Source organism: Hippocampus guttulatus, chromosome 23 (genome assembly GCF_054856545.1).
Source record: "Hippocampus guttulatus isolate MCC_2025c chromosome 23, RoL_Hgut_1.0, whole genome shotgun sequence".
NCBI lineage: Eukaryota > Metazoa > Chordata > Actinopteri > Syngnathiformes > Syngnathidae > Hippocampus > Hippocampus guttulatus.
In genome coordinates, this window is record NC_141283.1 from 990,166 (window position 1) to 1,005,421 (window position 15,256).

Sequence of the window (15,256 nt, forward strand, 5' to 3'; positions counted from 1 at the left end):
GACTGCCTCGCACGCTGGTGGCTGTCTGCGTAATATGTGCGTGTGCATGTGTTGGAGAGAGCACATCGAGATACAGTAGTGTAGTAAACCGGAGTGAGGTGGCAGTCTTGGGAGGAAAGAGAAGGCGATGGCGTGCGCGCGACTTTCTGGGATGTTTTAAAGTCTTGCTTTCTCGAAAAACTCGCGGTAATTCATTTCGTCTCGGGTTTGGGACTTGAGTGCTTTTGGGCGTCCGACTGACGATACGTCGTTCATTTGTGTCGCTCCCCGGGCATTTTTTGGATTTTTTTTTCCAAGACAGTTTGAAGCGCGCGCGCGAGCCTTCAGTGGATTAGCAACAAAGAACGGGAGCGCGCATTGATGGGACGCGACTTTGACAGCTCTCCGAGTCGTCTCTCGTAAAGTCGCAAAGTAAAGGCCGACACGATGGCCGAGGCCGCGCTTTCCGACGCCGTGGCCATCGACCCGGACTTCGAGCCCCAGCAGCGGCCGCGCTCCTGCACCTGGCCCCTGCCCCGGCCGGACTCGAGCGCCGCCAAGCCGGACGCCCACGACATCATCCCGGAGGAGGAGGACGACGACGAGGAGGGCGCCCACCACCAGCACGCGGCCATCGTCGGCGGCGTCTCCGGCGCGGGGACTGACGACCAGAGCAGCGGCAGCCCGCTGGCCGACGGCGCGCTCTCCTCGCCCGGCCAGGAGAGCGTCGGCTCGCCGCTCTCGGCGCACTCTCCCCCCGCCGCCTCGGGAGCGCTGGCCGCGGGCGGCCTGACCGTGCAGCAGACCCCCAGGAAGGCTTCGTCTCGTCGCAACGCCTGGGGGAACCTGTCCTACGCCGACCTCATCACCAAAGCCATCGAGAGCGCTCCGGACAAGAGGCTGACCCTGTCCCAGATCTACGACTGGATGGTCAGGTCCATCCCCTACTTTAAGGACAAAGGAGACAGCAACAGCTCGGCTGGATGGAAGGTAAGAGTGAGTCTCTCTCTCTCTCGCGCGCGCGCGCGCACGCACCCCTCAGCCCAGCCCAGTCCCCCCTCCTTCCTCCATCAAAACAAAAACAAAAAAAGCATGTGCCTTGTCAACACGCACGCGAGACCACGGCGCGCTTTTACGAGGGTCTGGTTCTCATCATGCCCATTAATTCCGTCAAAATTCAGTCGATCACTTGTTTTTGTGCACCATTTGCATCTATTGGAATGTGCCACTTGAGTCACAGCCAACACGAATACTTGTTGAGTGCTTGTCACTTCAGCAATCGGTTACCGAGTGTTCACGAAACGTGGTCGGTGATATGACAATGCACTTTGAACACTAGTTATTTGTTACCGTTTTCAACAGTTCCATTTCAGCATTAAAAAAAAAAAAACATTTTCATGCATGTTTGTATATTTGGGGAGTAATAAAGCCGAATCTGAAAATCGACCGCAACATATTGAATCGGAATCCCACGGAATGCACACGACTTGTTACGTACTTATATACAATATGTATATAAGATGTTTTTACGGTGACCAGTCTAGGGTGCATCAGCTGGACTTATTTCAGGGACGGCGGTTACGACAGTGGACAGTTTATCAGGTTGTCATTATTGGTGCATGAGAGGGTTAATGAATGGATGTCTATAAGCCGTTCATGAAGGACGGACATTCCATCCCATTTTTATCCTACAAGCATCTATTATTTAACCCTAGAGAACCCACGGGGTCAAATTTGGCCCCTATAACTTCTGCTACTCAAATGCTACCCTTAAATCCCAAAGGGGCAAATTTGGCCCTAATCGTAAATTAGGATTAAAGCATTGAATTTTTGAAAAAAAAACATTTTGGTGTTCAGTGAACATATAGCAGTCATTTAATGTATAATTCATCATTTTCCAAATAAGAAAAGGGTTCTTGGGCTCGAGCCTCTTAACTCATTCAGTACCAGCCAATTCTAGACCAAGTCTGAAAAGACGTTTAAAAACGTCTTTGGGAGTGAATGAGTTAAAGTGACTTGGCGATCGGCGCACCCTCAGCGAGCTGCTATAACGTATCGAGGGTTATTGATGCCACCTTAAATCTAGTCACGTGGTTTCAAGCGCTTGTAGGAATCAAGACCGCTTGCCGCGCAACCGTTCGAGACACCTCCCGCTCGGTGGCATGACGTGAACAGCTCTCCTTTCCCAAATGACGCCGTTGGTGACGTGAACGCAGGGGTCCTTTTTGTTTCTCCCGTTGCGAGCCATGTGCATGAGAGTAGTCCTCCGGGTGCACGGAGAGACAGACAAGCGAGACAGCCACGTTGCAACCGGTTTATCTGGAAACGCGCCTGCCTCGTTTTGTCCCCGACAGCTATTCAAGTTAATCCACGAACAATTAAAAAAAAAAAAAAAAGATCCTTTCACACAGGCGGAAAAGGACTCCACAAGTGGCAGGAGTCCTTTGTTTTTAGATTTAGAACCAGATTGCCGCAACACCATTTGATTGTCGCACCAAAATGTGTCGCCTTGTTTCGTTATGTAAAACTCGGGCAGGGGAAGCGCCAGTGGAATGATTACATAACGAGTGCGCTGCTGGGATCTTCGGTGAACCTTTTGAGGGGAGAGCTTTGAAAGGCAAGCAACAGGGGCAAGGGTGGGAGGGGGGGGGGGGGTGGGCTAACTCCCTTCCTACTAAAGACGTGTGGGCTGTGCTAAGGAGGCGCAGGGGAGGAGTGACTGACAATTTGGACAAATGAATAATAATCATACCTTGACTTGCAAGTCGGATTTGTTTTTCTGCTAAAGCTCGTAACCCCGCGCACTCCTCCGTGTAAAGGATCGTTTCCTCCACGGAAACAAATTAAAATGCCAAGTGGTTCTCAAAGTTCAAGTACCACCTAAAAATAAGTCCTCTCTAAATTGGTCGACTGGAAGTCAAAATTCCAAAAGAGGGGGATGATTTTGACATTTAAGTCGACTTCAAGCTGTAAAAGTTGAGGCGGAGTCGCGGAATCGACCTGTCGCCTCGTCTGCGTGTAAGCAGTGTTCTCATTTTGCACGAGTTGCATTCAATAAAATGGCCGAAAGTGCATCGGTGACTTTGGCTCTCCTTGCCCACAAGCGAGGGGCATTGCAACAAATATCTTCTAAAGTCGGCCTCTTTGAAAATGAGAGTCTGGATTTCCCCCCAGAACTGGTTACTCCCAAAAACCATTGACCCAGAATGCCCCAAAATTCAAGATGGCCTTGACTTATCAAAAGTGAAGTGGCTCCACACCTTTGACCGTTCCAATTAAGGCTTCTCAAGTTTTGCCATGTGATCTGGCAAAACGTGCATGTCTCTGCCAAGGTCCGGTTTAATGTCACCATGCAGGGGCTGTTACTCTTGGAATCTCGGGCATGAGGGCCAGGCTGTGAGGGTGAGGGTCGGAGTGGGGTGGGGGTGGGGGTGTTAAGCCTGATCGGTCCATAAATCTCAACAGTCTTTTTTTAGTCCTCTTACCCGAAACTCTTCACCGCTACCAAAACATCAACACGTCGTCATTTTTATCACCTAAAAACATTTTTTTTTAAATAAAAGGTGAGAGCCCCCCCCCCCCCCCCCGTGGATGAAGAGGATCGTTTTATGTGTGTGCCTCACATAATGAGCAACGATGAATTTTGTTTAGGACGGCCCTTAAACACATTGAGAATGTCTTTGAACTAAATATTGAGTGAGTGTTTTACAGAAGCCCCCCCCCCCCTCACTCTCAAGCAGGGGTCTCAAACTCTGGTCCTCCAGGGCCCCTTTCCTGCATGTTTTGGATGTTTCCCTCCTTCGCCACACCCGATTCAAAGAATCAATTCATGAGCGAGCTCATTTGAAGTAAATGTGTTGGAGGAGAGAAACATCGAAAAAAAACATGGAGGAGTTTGAGAACCCCGCCGGAAAGTTTCACGGCGTACAGTCAGGTTGGAGAACGCTCGCAGTTTCACGCGGCCAAGGGCACCCTTTTGTTGAGGAGATTTGCTGAGCAAATCCAAGTAATCCCTCCGGGTTTCACTCTCAGGTTCCCACTTACGTCACTTCATATCTCTTGTTGGTGAACCATTAACCTCGGCAAAACCAGGTCAAGACAAGCACAAATAAGGCGAGGGAAGATCTGATCACCTTATGCAACCACTCCGCCGGCTTCTGACGTCGGGTTGTGCGTGTCCTCCTCGCCACTAGTCGGCGCTACACTGTGGCGCTTCCACACATTCGTCTTTGTGGGCGTCAGAAAAAAAAAAAAAAGAAGGCCTTTCCGTCACAATGATCTGACATGACGTTAATACTCGCGGTATCGCTTCTTGTTATCTGTGAGGTGGGGAAATAAACCGCAAATTTTTTTTTTTTTTTAATAATTTAAAAAAAATCCAATTTCACTTAATTGGTCTCAAAATTGTGAGTTATTAATCTGTCTACCCCAGCGATGTATAGTGACAAGCAGAAGAGTGAAATGCTCTTCCATTAAATGGCAGAAGGTAATATTAATGTGTGTATCTCCCAGTTGTCATTCATAGAACCAAACGATAGCTTTGTGGGCGACTAAACAGGCCTAGTTGAGCATCAATATTTCAGGAAAGTGTTTCTCACTATGCTGTTGATTTTCTGTTTTTGGGTTTTTTTTCCAAACAGAGTGAGAGGCTGGACAAAGCTCTTTTGATAAGCCTGCCCATGAATGTAGTGTGAGTGGGATGGGATTTAAAAAAAAAAAAATTATGACCAATGAGATCAGTGTTTGTGAATTATTCATTCATTTTGTGCAGTGGCGCTAAATCATTTGAAAGGTTACCATGTGCTTTATTTAGTTTTTCATAAAAGAGTGTGTATGGGCCAGATGGAGAGTGAAGAAAATTTGAAATATGATCTCCAGGGACCACTTCATGTGTTTTCAAAACGTAGGGAGCAAAAGTAAAACATTACCAGAGAAGTCAATACGCACATCAAGTACTCATAACCTGCTAAATGGACTTAAGTACTAGAACGAAATATTCACACTCCTCCCCGCCTCTTGCCCGGAACACAATCGGGCGGGCACGGTGCCAAAACGACGGTACCCTACGCAAGAAGGCAACAACGAGAGGGGAGGTTTAGTGGCTCGCCGAGTCAAGGGAAATTAACAAGCTTTGCTCCCAAAATGGTGTAATACAACTGCCCTCTGGCTGTGATTCCCAATGGAGTGCTTTGAGAGTGTGTGTGTGTGTGTGTGTGTGTGTGTGTGTGTGTGTGTGTGTGTGTGTGTGTGTGTGTGTGTGTGTGTGTGTGTGTGTGTGTGTGGAGGGTTATGGGAACCCACCAGCTCCAGGCACCCCTCCCAAATGTCTGAATAGTGTCACCCAGCGCAGTCGGCCTCCAGGCTCTGTTCTGGTTCCATTTCCAATCAATGGGCGCAGTTCTTTCAACAAGAGAAGCTCGCCTTGTCGTTGGGACTTAATTCATGCATTCACACTTCTGGGCGATTAGCTTGAATTTACCTCCGTGTTTTCTGGGCTGTGGTAATTACTCGACGCGACGGGCCAGAGTAGAAATGCACTTGTCGTTTTGGTTGGGATGTACAGAAATGATCATGGCAGCCAATTCAAAAAAAATGCACTGATGGGTTGTGTACTGACTAAGTGCAGTTCGGTTGTATTTCGCTTTGTTTGTTACACATCATGGTATTACTCGTAAGCCGTGTATATTTTGGGGGTGGTACTGGTCCAGGGTGACTCGCTACTTTTCACCTAATGAGGATGAGCGGTAGCGAGCAAATGAGTGGACGGATGCAACCAAGAATTAGCATCGACGGAGGCTGCCCAACCAGTCCCTTTCATTTCAAATTCCCTTTGAGCTTCCCTTTTCCACGCAAGATCCTGTCAAGTCCTCCAGGCAAAGTTCAGACACGGAATGTTGAAAAATGATCATGTAATTGGAACGAAACGGCCCCGGTGAAAGCAAAACAAATAATAAAAAAAAAACAAAAGAAGCTCAGCTGTCGTTGACCGGCCCAGCTCCAAGCACGGCCAGTTCTCTATTCAAACGCGCCTCTCAATTATTCAACACGCTCAGGAGGAATTTAGAATGCCGTATTAATTTTTAAGAGCTGTTCGTGGCTGAAAGGCGCATGTTATTATTATATATTTTTTGCAGCGTCTGTCTTCACTTTCCCGCCCTCCAACCTCTGTCCCTCATTAGTTTCCTGCTCGCGTCCTCGTTTGTCTGGATATAAAATAGGGTGGAGGCAAGCTAAACAAGCTGCCGAGCTTGCCGCCGCGCTTCAAAACCCTTTCGGGGTGCTCATGAACGATTGAGTCTGAGATTTGACCGTTCCCACCATTTACACGGGTGTATCTACTACTTCCATTCATCCATTTTCTAGAGCTCTGGTCCTCATCAGGGCGATCTCCACCCTCATTTTTTCCAGAGAACCCATATAGAACGTTTATTTAAAAATTCTAAAGTTTATTTGGGGGATTAAAAAAATTAATACAATGCATTTCAATGGACATCAATTATTGATGGTTTTTTACAATTCATGTACCGGCCAGGTCCACTATACTTTACTGTAATGTCCTCGCATGTGGGAAAGGAGAGCCACACTTGCTAAAGCGCTTTTCGGTCGTTTGGTGTACGCCAGTAAAACAGTAAAGGACATAAACACAACGGACACACTCTTGCAGGAGCTGTTTTCAGCCACAGCTTACACTCACACGGCGACCCACCAACAAGCCATTTACTAGGCCACACCTTTCAGTCACATGCCTCTACAACACGGGTGTCAAACACTAGGCCCCGGGGGGCCAGATCCGGCCCGCCATGTCACTTTATGTCCCCCGCATAAGCAACTCATGTGTGTCAACTTGCATGATCCTTGCTAAAATACCGAAACGTCAAATTGTCACGTGCGATAAATAACGTTGAGATTGTGCAATCATTTGGTTACTCCGACAAGCTAAACCAACCGCTCCTCCTAATTGCATTTGCCGCTCATTACGTGCAAATTAAAGCCAAAGCATCTTGCGGTATGTAAAGTAGTTCGGGGCCCTGTTGAGTCGGTGAGTTTCGAACGGAACTTGCTGTCAAAGCAGGCCTCACCCGCTCGAAACAAGCGGCTCAGCAGTTTGGTTCGCCGACAGATTACGCTGATGTCTTTTCCACGGTCGATGCGTGTCGGTAACGTTTCGGCCCGGTAATTGAAGCAAGGCGCATAGCTGAACTTGTGAGAAAAAGTCAATTGGAGCCAAACGGTTTGTGGCAAAACATGTCTCCACTTGCTATTGACTCTTGTCAAGCGGCGCTGGCAAGGTTCTATTTCGAGTATCATTGGGCAGCCCGGGTTCCATGCGTGCCGAACCAATACCGTAAGAGTGATGGAAAACTACGACCGGGTAGCAGAGTAAGCTCACGTTACAGCGGGTTATGCGCGTGACATTTGAGGTTTCGAGGTTACGGACAGCATGCCATGACCGACAGTGCAGTGAAAATATGATCTGTATATTTACTTTGTCGCAGATGCGCGGAGAGATGAAAAATATACCCGCACTGTCTCAGATTTTCAGTAATATGCTGTTAGCGTTCAAATAGCCGTTGCTTTAAGTAAAACCGCGATAATCGCTGCTAATCGTTAGCATGTTAATGCCGTTCTCCATTTCTAGATTAGTAAGATAGCGGGTAATTCTTACGGCAGCAATTTGTTTGTTTTTGTTTTTCTTTTTATGTTGAGTTTGAGAGTAAACTTACAGTCTCAGCTACTTATAATTGCATTTCATGTCCTGAAAAGGAATTTATATTTGCATGCCCCTTTATGGCGAGCTCTGCAAAAGCCCGCCCCCTCCCCCCGATGTTGACATACTGTACTTTTTCGTAGGTTTTGCTCTCGAAAGTACTGAGATATCCAACGAGATAAGCGATGCATGTTTACTTTGCGGCCACCGATCTCATATCTGTTTACATTTCTCGAACTCGAGCCATCAGCTGTGCCCATTTTCTTGCACCGCGCAAGGCCTCCACCATTACGGCCAAACGCAATTGACGGTTTTAGGCTGGAACTGAAGACTTTGATTTTTAATTAATTTTTTTTACCACAATTCGAGATCATTAGAATGGATGAAAAATGACTACCAAATACCAGCCCGACTGGAAATTCACGTTACACCGATGCTGTCTACGTGCCGTTGTACAAAACAAATAAAACGTGTAGAAACGCAGCAACTACACGCATGACACAACTAGTTTTTTTTTTGTTTGTTTTTTTGGCTAAAGAGTTTTTTAAGTTGGAACAACAAAGCAAGCAAATTGTACACTCCAAAACAATACCTTAAAGTTTGGGGGCCATACAAGGGACAATTAGTTCCGCTAACGTCTTGGCTCTTCTCACAATTTTCACAACAGCAAAAATTTTAAAATATTTTGTCGAACTGCCCAACATTTTAATTATTTTTTTTAATTTATTTTTGGGGGTTTGTGAGCACGCATTAACGCAGTGTACTTGTACATGCTAGGATGGGTTGGGTGTTGCTCATCTCCATAGCATCTCACTGCTTGTCAAGCAGGTTGGGAGGGCGCTTGCAATTTGCGAGAGCTGATAACAGAGGCGCACGCTGGATGTCACCCCACCCGCCCCCCCAGACGCTTTTACACTGCCTTGAAGGCAAAATGATGCCTGATGCCAGTGTAGCTGTGAGACAGTACACACCAAAGTATGCGTTTACACAGCTTCTCACGTGAGGATAATTATTGAAGATGTTCAACCCCCGAGCCAAAAAGGTTAAAAAAAAAAAAATCTTGGTTCAATTTGAGTTTTTGCAGGACCTAATCAGAGGCCATCGAGTTAGAAAAACGCCACTTTAGATGGGCGGTGCAAAAGTGGCTCCACACTCCAGTATAAAATAAGCGCAAACTGCAATTTTGGGGCTTTAAAACTTTAATTTGTTTTTCTCCAGAGCCCGTCTCGTTCAATTACTTAGCCAAGACAACGTGGCACCCCTGAGTCGGTAAAGGCGGGCCGAGCTGCTCGTCCTGATTAACAATTAATCGACGACGGCCACGCTTTCTGTGTCAGCAAAGGGGTGGAGGGGTTCGATGGGCGGAGGGGAGTACTGGATGCGAAAACGAAAGAGGGGGCGGGGGACTTAAATCCAGTTGTGCATTCCTTCTCAGTTATGCTTCTAGTCCAGATTGATGGCAGCGAATTAATGCGGGATTAACTGTTTTGGTGGCCCGCTAAATTGAGCTAATCCAGCTCTGCGTGTGTGTTTGCTTACGTGTCTGTTCCTATGCGTGTGTATGTCTTCATACAGCCCTACTCTGCATATTTTAGCTGCATGATCCAAATATTAGCATCTACTTGTTGGTCGCACCGCACCTGCAAAAACCGCATGTCCAGCCCTCTCCACGGACACAGCGAAAAATGTCCAGAGGTCAACATGTCCGCATCATGCATTGCCTGTCTGTCGCAGGAACGACAACAGCTCTTGTTGTATACACGCCGGCCTCAAATGTTCCGCATCCTCCACGCGTCATTAAAACAGGGAAATGATCTTTTGGGCCGAGAAGGATAATTAGTTCCCCACACTGGTCGACTGCAGAGCTTGTTGGTAGTCCCCACACACGTACACACAAACGCGCACGCTAGCCCCCAGCAAGCGCTAATCCCACTCCTTTTTGAAGTCGCAACTACGGCTCGGGCCTTGACAAGTGTGACCACATACGTTATGGAGGGAGGCAGGGAGGGGCCGGGGGGCAACGTGCTGCACTGTAGCATGAAGTAAGTCTTTGTTCAGCGACTCAACGGTACGGTCAAGTCCAAAGGCTACTTACTTTTACAACTACGACTGAATGCGTTCACTCGGCAACGTCGTCGGCGAATGTCGTTGAAACCCGGTTCGGGTATTTGACGCAGCTAAACCAAACACGACCCACCCACAGTTTCATCCGCTTCCATGCTAGCTCGTGGATTCATTTGTGGCTATGACCTGAGGTAATACACTCGCCAGTGTGCTAGTATTCAAGTGGGAGCACGTTATTCGCGACACATTCTGCGGAAAGACCAGCACCGGTTTCATCCGGTTGAATTAGTCCACGCCAGAGAGTGATCAGATGATCAGAGAGCGGCTGACCAGATCCAATCCAAAAATCCCGATACTTCTAAAGCGCATTGAAAAACAAGAGGGTGGCTCAATGAAGTAAGTGATCGCACATGCTCGAAACAATTAGCGCCATATTTCCCCAAAATGCGGCGACGTTATCAATCCGATGCGGGGGGGGGGGGTGCGGGGGGGTATCGATGTGTGTAATGTATCTTCACAGATAACAATCCACTATGTCGCAATATTTACGCCACTTGTCATCCAAAGAAAATGTATCGTAAGCCATTTGGAGAGGCGGGAGATGGGCCACCGTTTTCATTTCTCATCTTAACGGTTATGGTTTATGGTTCCGAGGCAGACCTTTGTTTACACACCTGGCTTTTATGGAAGAGTGTGTGTGGCTGTGGGGGGCGGGGGGGGGGGGGGGGGGGTGGCAGAGGGGTCGTGGGTGTCGGTGCTTGGCAAGGTTGATAAGAGGAGCTACAGTATACAAGGCGGTCGATCTAATAAGCGTGTCCTTGCGTGTTTGCTGACGGCGCAATAAGTGACGTGACGTGGTCTTTCCTTTGACGATCGGACCGCTTTGTTCGATGGCCGACCGAATCTTCCTGCCAATCGGCCCGGCCCGTCTCTTTGAGAGTGCGGGGGTGGGTGAAATTTGATTCCAGGGCGCGTCTTACTTCGAGTGGTAAAACTCGAACACTAAACCCCCACCCCCCCCCACCCAACCCTCTCCCCGAGGGAAACGCCGGAGAAAATCAGTTGCCTCTGGTTGAATTCAACAGGAGAGTGTTGCATTTGCCGCCAAGGTTTAAAACATAGACGCTGCGCCGTCGACCATCAGCAAGGTGAAGGGTCAGCGCCTCAAACCGGATGGATGTTTTCGAGTGCTGTTTGCGGGTAGAAGTTAAACTGTCAATCATTTCGCCCGTGGGTTGCTAAGCGCCTACTTCAGAAATCTGACACAAAGTCAAAACCTCTTAATCCGACCAGTATCACATGGCGATTGGCAAAACCACCTGTACTAAGTCTACAAAAAGACTACATGACCAAAAACTTGTTATGTGCAAATAGCAAGTTCAGTATCACGTTTTTTTGGAGCATTAGATGCATGATCTAACCTGTTTTTGCTCAGTCCCAGCAGCTATTGGAAGCTCGTGTACCTCATGGTACACATTACAAAAGAAGCGCCAGAAACACTCAGCTCGTGTTCAGTCTGACTGGCCCAGTCGGCTAGTCGAACTACATTTCCCATGATTCTTAGACACAGAGGCAGGAAGTAGTTCCGGTATGACGAAAATACGGATGCTTGCTAGATGAGTAAAAGTAAATAGGAAGGAATCTGAATTAAAGACGATAAACTGAAAACTGGATTACATGATCGCAAAAAAAAAAAAAAGGTAGCGTGTGCATGAATGACTCTTAAGCATAGTTTTTACATCCACGTGGTCAAACTGCTGGATAAGCGTTCCGCGGGCGCTCATTAAGGAGTTTTGTAAGTAGTTCGAAAGCACTCCGCATTTGTGAATCCGCATATCTCTCCCCCACCTTTGCTCATCTTTCTGCCCCCCCCCCCCCCCCCGCCCCCTCAATCCCTCAACTTGTCTTTTCTGGCCTAATGTGGCTAGCCGGGGCAGGGAGCATGGCCAGCGGTGTGTTACTATGTGTTGCTTATGAGAGCATGAAATCCCTCCAAAGCCTCCGGGCACATTGAGCCATCCACACGGCTCTATTCTACACACAGATTGGAGGGTACATTAATAGCATGTGCATGTGTGTGTGTGTGTGCGTTTGAGGGCATTGGAGGTGCAGGCAAGTGTGATGCCTCTCTGCGTGAAGCTCATCCCTGCATTCCCACGGCAACCCACCTCGCCATCTGCCCGTCACTCACTCGGTTGCTGAAGAGAGGAACCCATTCTCGCAGACATTGACCCCACGAGATCCGGAGCATCTCAAAATGCTTCGGGGTGGGTGGGAGGGAGGGGAGGGGGGCAGAATGGGGAATATGTGCATAAACACATCACATGTATTCAGCCAGTGTGCATGCATAGAGAAATAGTCTCAAACACACATCTCATGTCAGTGGTTCAAGGCTTTTGTGTGTGAAGGGGCCCTTCTACAGTGGAGGCTTTGTGCCTGCTATGAATACGTAGGCGAATTTGTGTGGTGTGTGCGGGAAGGTGGGAGGGGGCGGGGTTGGGGGGGGTGTTGGGGTGGCGGGGCTAATGCAGGGGAAAGCCCTTGGCCTGTTGTTGTCCAGTTTCTGACTTTAACACTCCTTCCTATCCTCTCCTACACTCAACTTTCTCTGCTGGTCACTTAACAAAACAAACCAAAAAAAAATCATAAATGAGTATTCAGTTTTCAGGCGCTATATCACGATTCATGTTTTGTTTTGTTTTTTCGTTTTCTTTGGTGGGGCTGGGTTATTGTCGTTGTCAAACTCAAGGCCCGGGGGCCAGATCCGGCCCGCCACCTTATTTTATGTGGCCCATAAAAGCAAATCGAACATGTGAACTTCCGTGAAGCTGGCTAAAATCTGTACCAAAATTGCCAATTCTCATCTGCATTTTCTTGGAAAACCAAACCCGTCATGACATATGACATTAACTTCAACAAAAGTGGAGTAAAACATTATTCTTGACTTCTTTATATGGTTTCAGTCATCACGGCCCTCCAAGGGAACAGTAATTAAAATATGGCCCATGACAAAAATGAGTTTGACACCCCCCCCCCCCACCCGCTCAGAGTTGCCGCATACGATCGAATGTCACAAAGTCAAAAAATGTCTTCCTTTACGCGTGCCTTCAATGTAGCGTCGCGCTATGCAGCATCAAGCTAGCAGACATTTGTTCGACAAAATGAGGCGATTAAGCTGTTTAAACAACATTGCCAGTGATACATAAACAGCTTGAAGGGGGCACACCGCAGCATTATTTGAGGAACTGAAACAAGAAAGTGATGACGGGCTGGTAGAAATACTTCAAAAAGGTATTTTAATCAGTTGTGTTGAAAGTGGACGGAAGAGGTAAAACTCTCAAAAATGTTAGATTTTTTTGCGATCTGACCACCGAGGTCAAGTACGCACACATTTCGCCAAGCTGCCGTGTTTGGATTTAGCAGACTCTAATTAAAGGGGGTTGCTGTATGCCTTCCGCTTGGATGCGCGTCAGCATGAAAGGTGCGTTTTAGCAAACGCAGCTCGTTCTAAAAAAAAACCCAAAAAAAATGCAAAGCCTCCTTGGAAACTTGTGATTTAAATTCCGAGCAAAGGTCATCTCAAAACTTTACTGATTACCGTTAAGGTCGATCGCGGTGAGCCTGTTGGTTTGCAAAGTGTCAAGTTCTGACATGCTCTTTGTGACATTCTTGGAAGAAAAATAATAACTTCAAGCAAAAGTAGATAAGAAAGACCGGCAAGAAAGCGGTTGCGTAGAAAGAAAAGGTTCTGCTGACTGCTGCTGACCACACAATAAACACGCAATGCAATGAATAGTGTGTTCTCTTTTCTTTGTTTTTGTTCTTTTCAGCTTTCTGACACACACACACACACACACACACACACACACACACACACACACACAAGACCGGTTTATGGATGACTGTAGTTCACGGTCACCCAAAGGTGATGCGTGAGAATTTTTCAAAGTGCTTTCCGCGCCTTTATTAGGCTTGTCTCAATTAGTCGAGGACTTTTGTCTCTTTTCACGTCGTACAAAATCCACATCAAACCAAAGTCGCAAAGTACTGTGCAAAGGGCCACATAAAAATAAAAAAAAAGGAAAGGAAAGGGTCAATATTGTGCAGGAATCCATTTTCATACGAGCACTTTAGTCCGTGTCTGTTCATTATTCATGAAGCTGCATCACCTCCCATAGCCTAAGCTGCTCATTCGAAAGCGTGTGTGTGCGTAAGCGCGTGTGCGAGCGTGCGTGTACGTATACGTGTGTGTTTATGAGACACAGATGTGTGAGCCAGACCTTTGTGGATCGCCGGATCCCCCGAGGACGCGCTTGTCCTCAGTTATCGCTTTGCGATGACATCACCGTGTGGTTTGAAAAGGCTTTTAGTCTGATTAATGTACAGTGCATTTGCATTTGCGTGCGCGCGTATTTTGTGCGTGCGCGCGCGTGAGCGAGATCCACCTAACCCCTGGCGCGTGCGTGAACATGCAACGTAGGCCACACGATATTCGATTGGATCCCAACGGTTACTTTAAAACAAGGCGAGTTTTATTAAGAATACTCTCAGGGCCACTTCATGCTACAAAAAATAATAATAATAATTTAAAAATTACAATTAATTACGCGAATTATAATCCCGGAAGGGGAACTTGGCATCGCGACACTCACGTTGCGGCAATGTAGTCCACTTCTGCCAATGAGTGTTGTTTAACACTTGAAATGCTTTTGTTGGCTTTTCCCTTTCTTTCGCGCCACATGACCACTTTGAGTATTCAGCCTTCCTCCCTGCAAGCCATCATTTCCCCGAGCCTGCGTACAGTTGCGGGCTCTGCAAAAGCCTCCATCTCTGTAAATATGGGTTAGTGTGCCTCATGCTGCCCGTTTGCGCCACCCCCACTCTTATTCTTGGCATTTGTATTGTTTTTGCACTTCCTCCCCCCCACCCCCATCATTTCTTTTGCCACCGCAGCAAAACGGTAACATAGCGTGGCAAAGGCGAAGGCATGAGTGGGATCAAATGCAATTTATGTGTCAACACATTTGTTTTGGATGCGAGTGTACATTTTGGTTGTTATGTAAGAGCTCACTCGGCGTGCCAAGAACGAGTTGGCTGCGGATCGAACTTTCCATGTCGGCCCGGCGCCAAAGCTGTGTCTAAGTGCGCGTTATGTCTTTTCGTGAGTACTACTGCAGCTTTGTCATGAGATGGTGTCAAAATGATTCTCGGACACGGTAATCTGAAGCATAAACAATACTTGTATTCACACGTTCCGAATTTTTGACGGTTCCATGCTTTGTGGGAACAGTCGCGAGCTGGCCTTTTTTCCACTTGCACAAAGTGCAAAAAGCAAAGTCCAGAAAGACCTTCAAGTGCCGCTTTGGCTGTAGTTGACTGATTTGAGTCCTGAGCCCTGACCTCAACCCAGAGAACAACTTTGGGATGAATTTGTCTCGTCATAATTAACCCAATGGGGAGCAGGGGAGCAAATACTTTTAGCACTATAGCATATGACTACTGTTT

At 47.4% G+C, this 15,256-nt stretch overlaps 1 protein-coding gene across 1 annotated transcript in view; it reads left to right on the top strand.

Moving 5' to 3' along the window:
- Positions 1-3: 3 nt before the first annotated feature.
- The window catches only part of LOC147185597 (forkhead box protein O3-like), a 34,717-nt gene continuing 19,464 nt past the window's right edge, over positions 4-15,256 (top strand). The window contains exon 1 of the mRNA XM_086104066.1: positions 4-969. Within this exon, the coding sequence (XP_085960192.1) occupies positions 427-969 (543 nt within the window). The 5' untranslated portion in view covers positions 4-426. The remainder of the gene's footprint in view (positions 970-15,256) is intronic.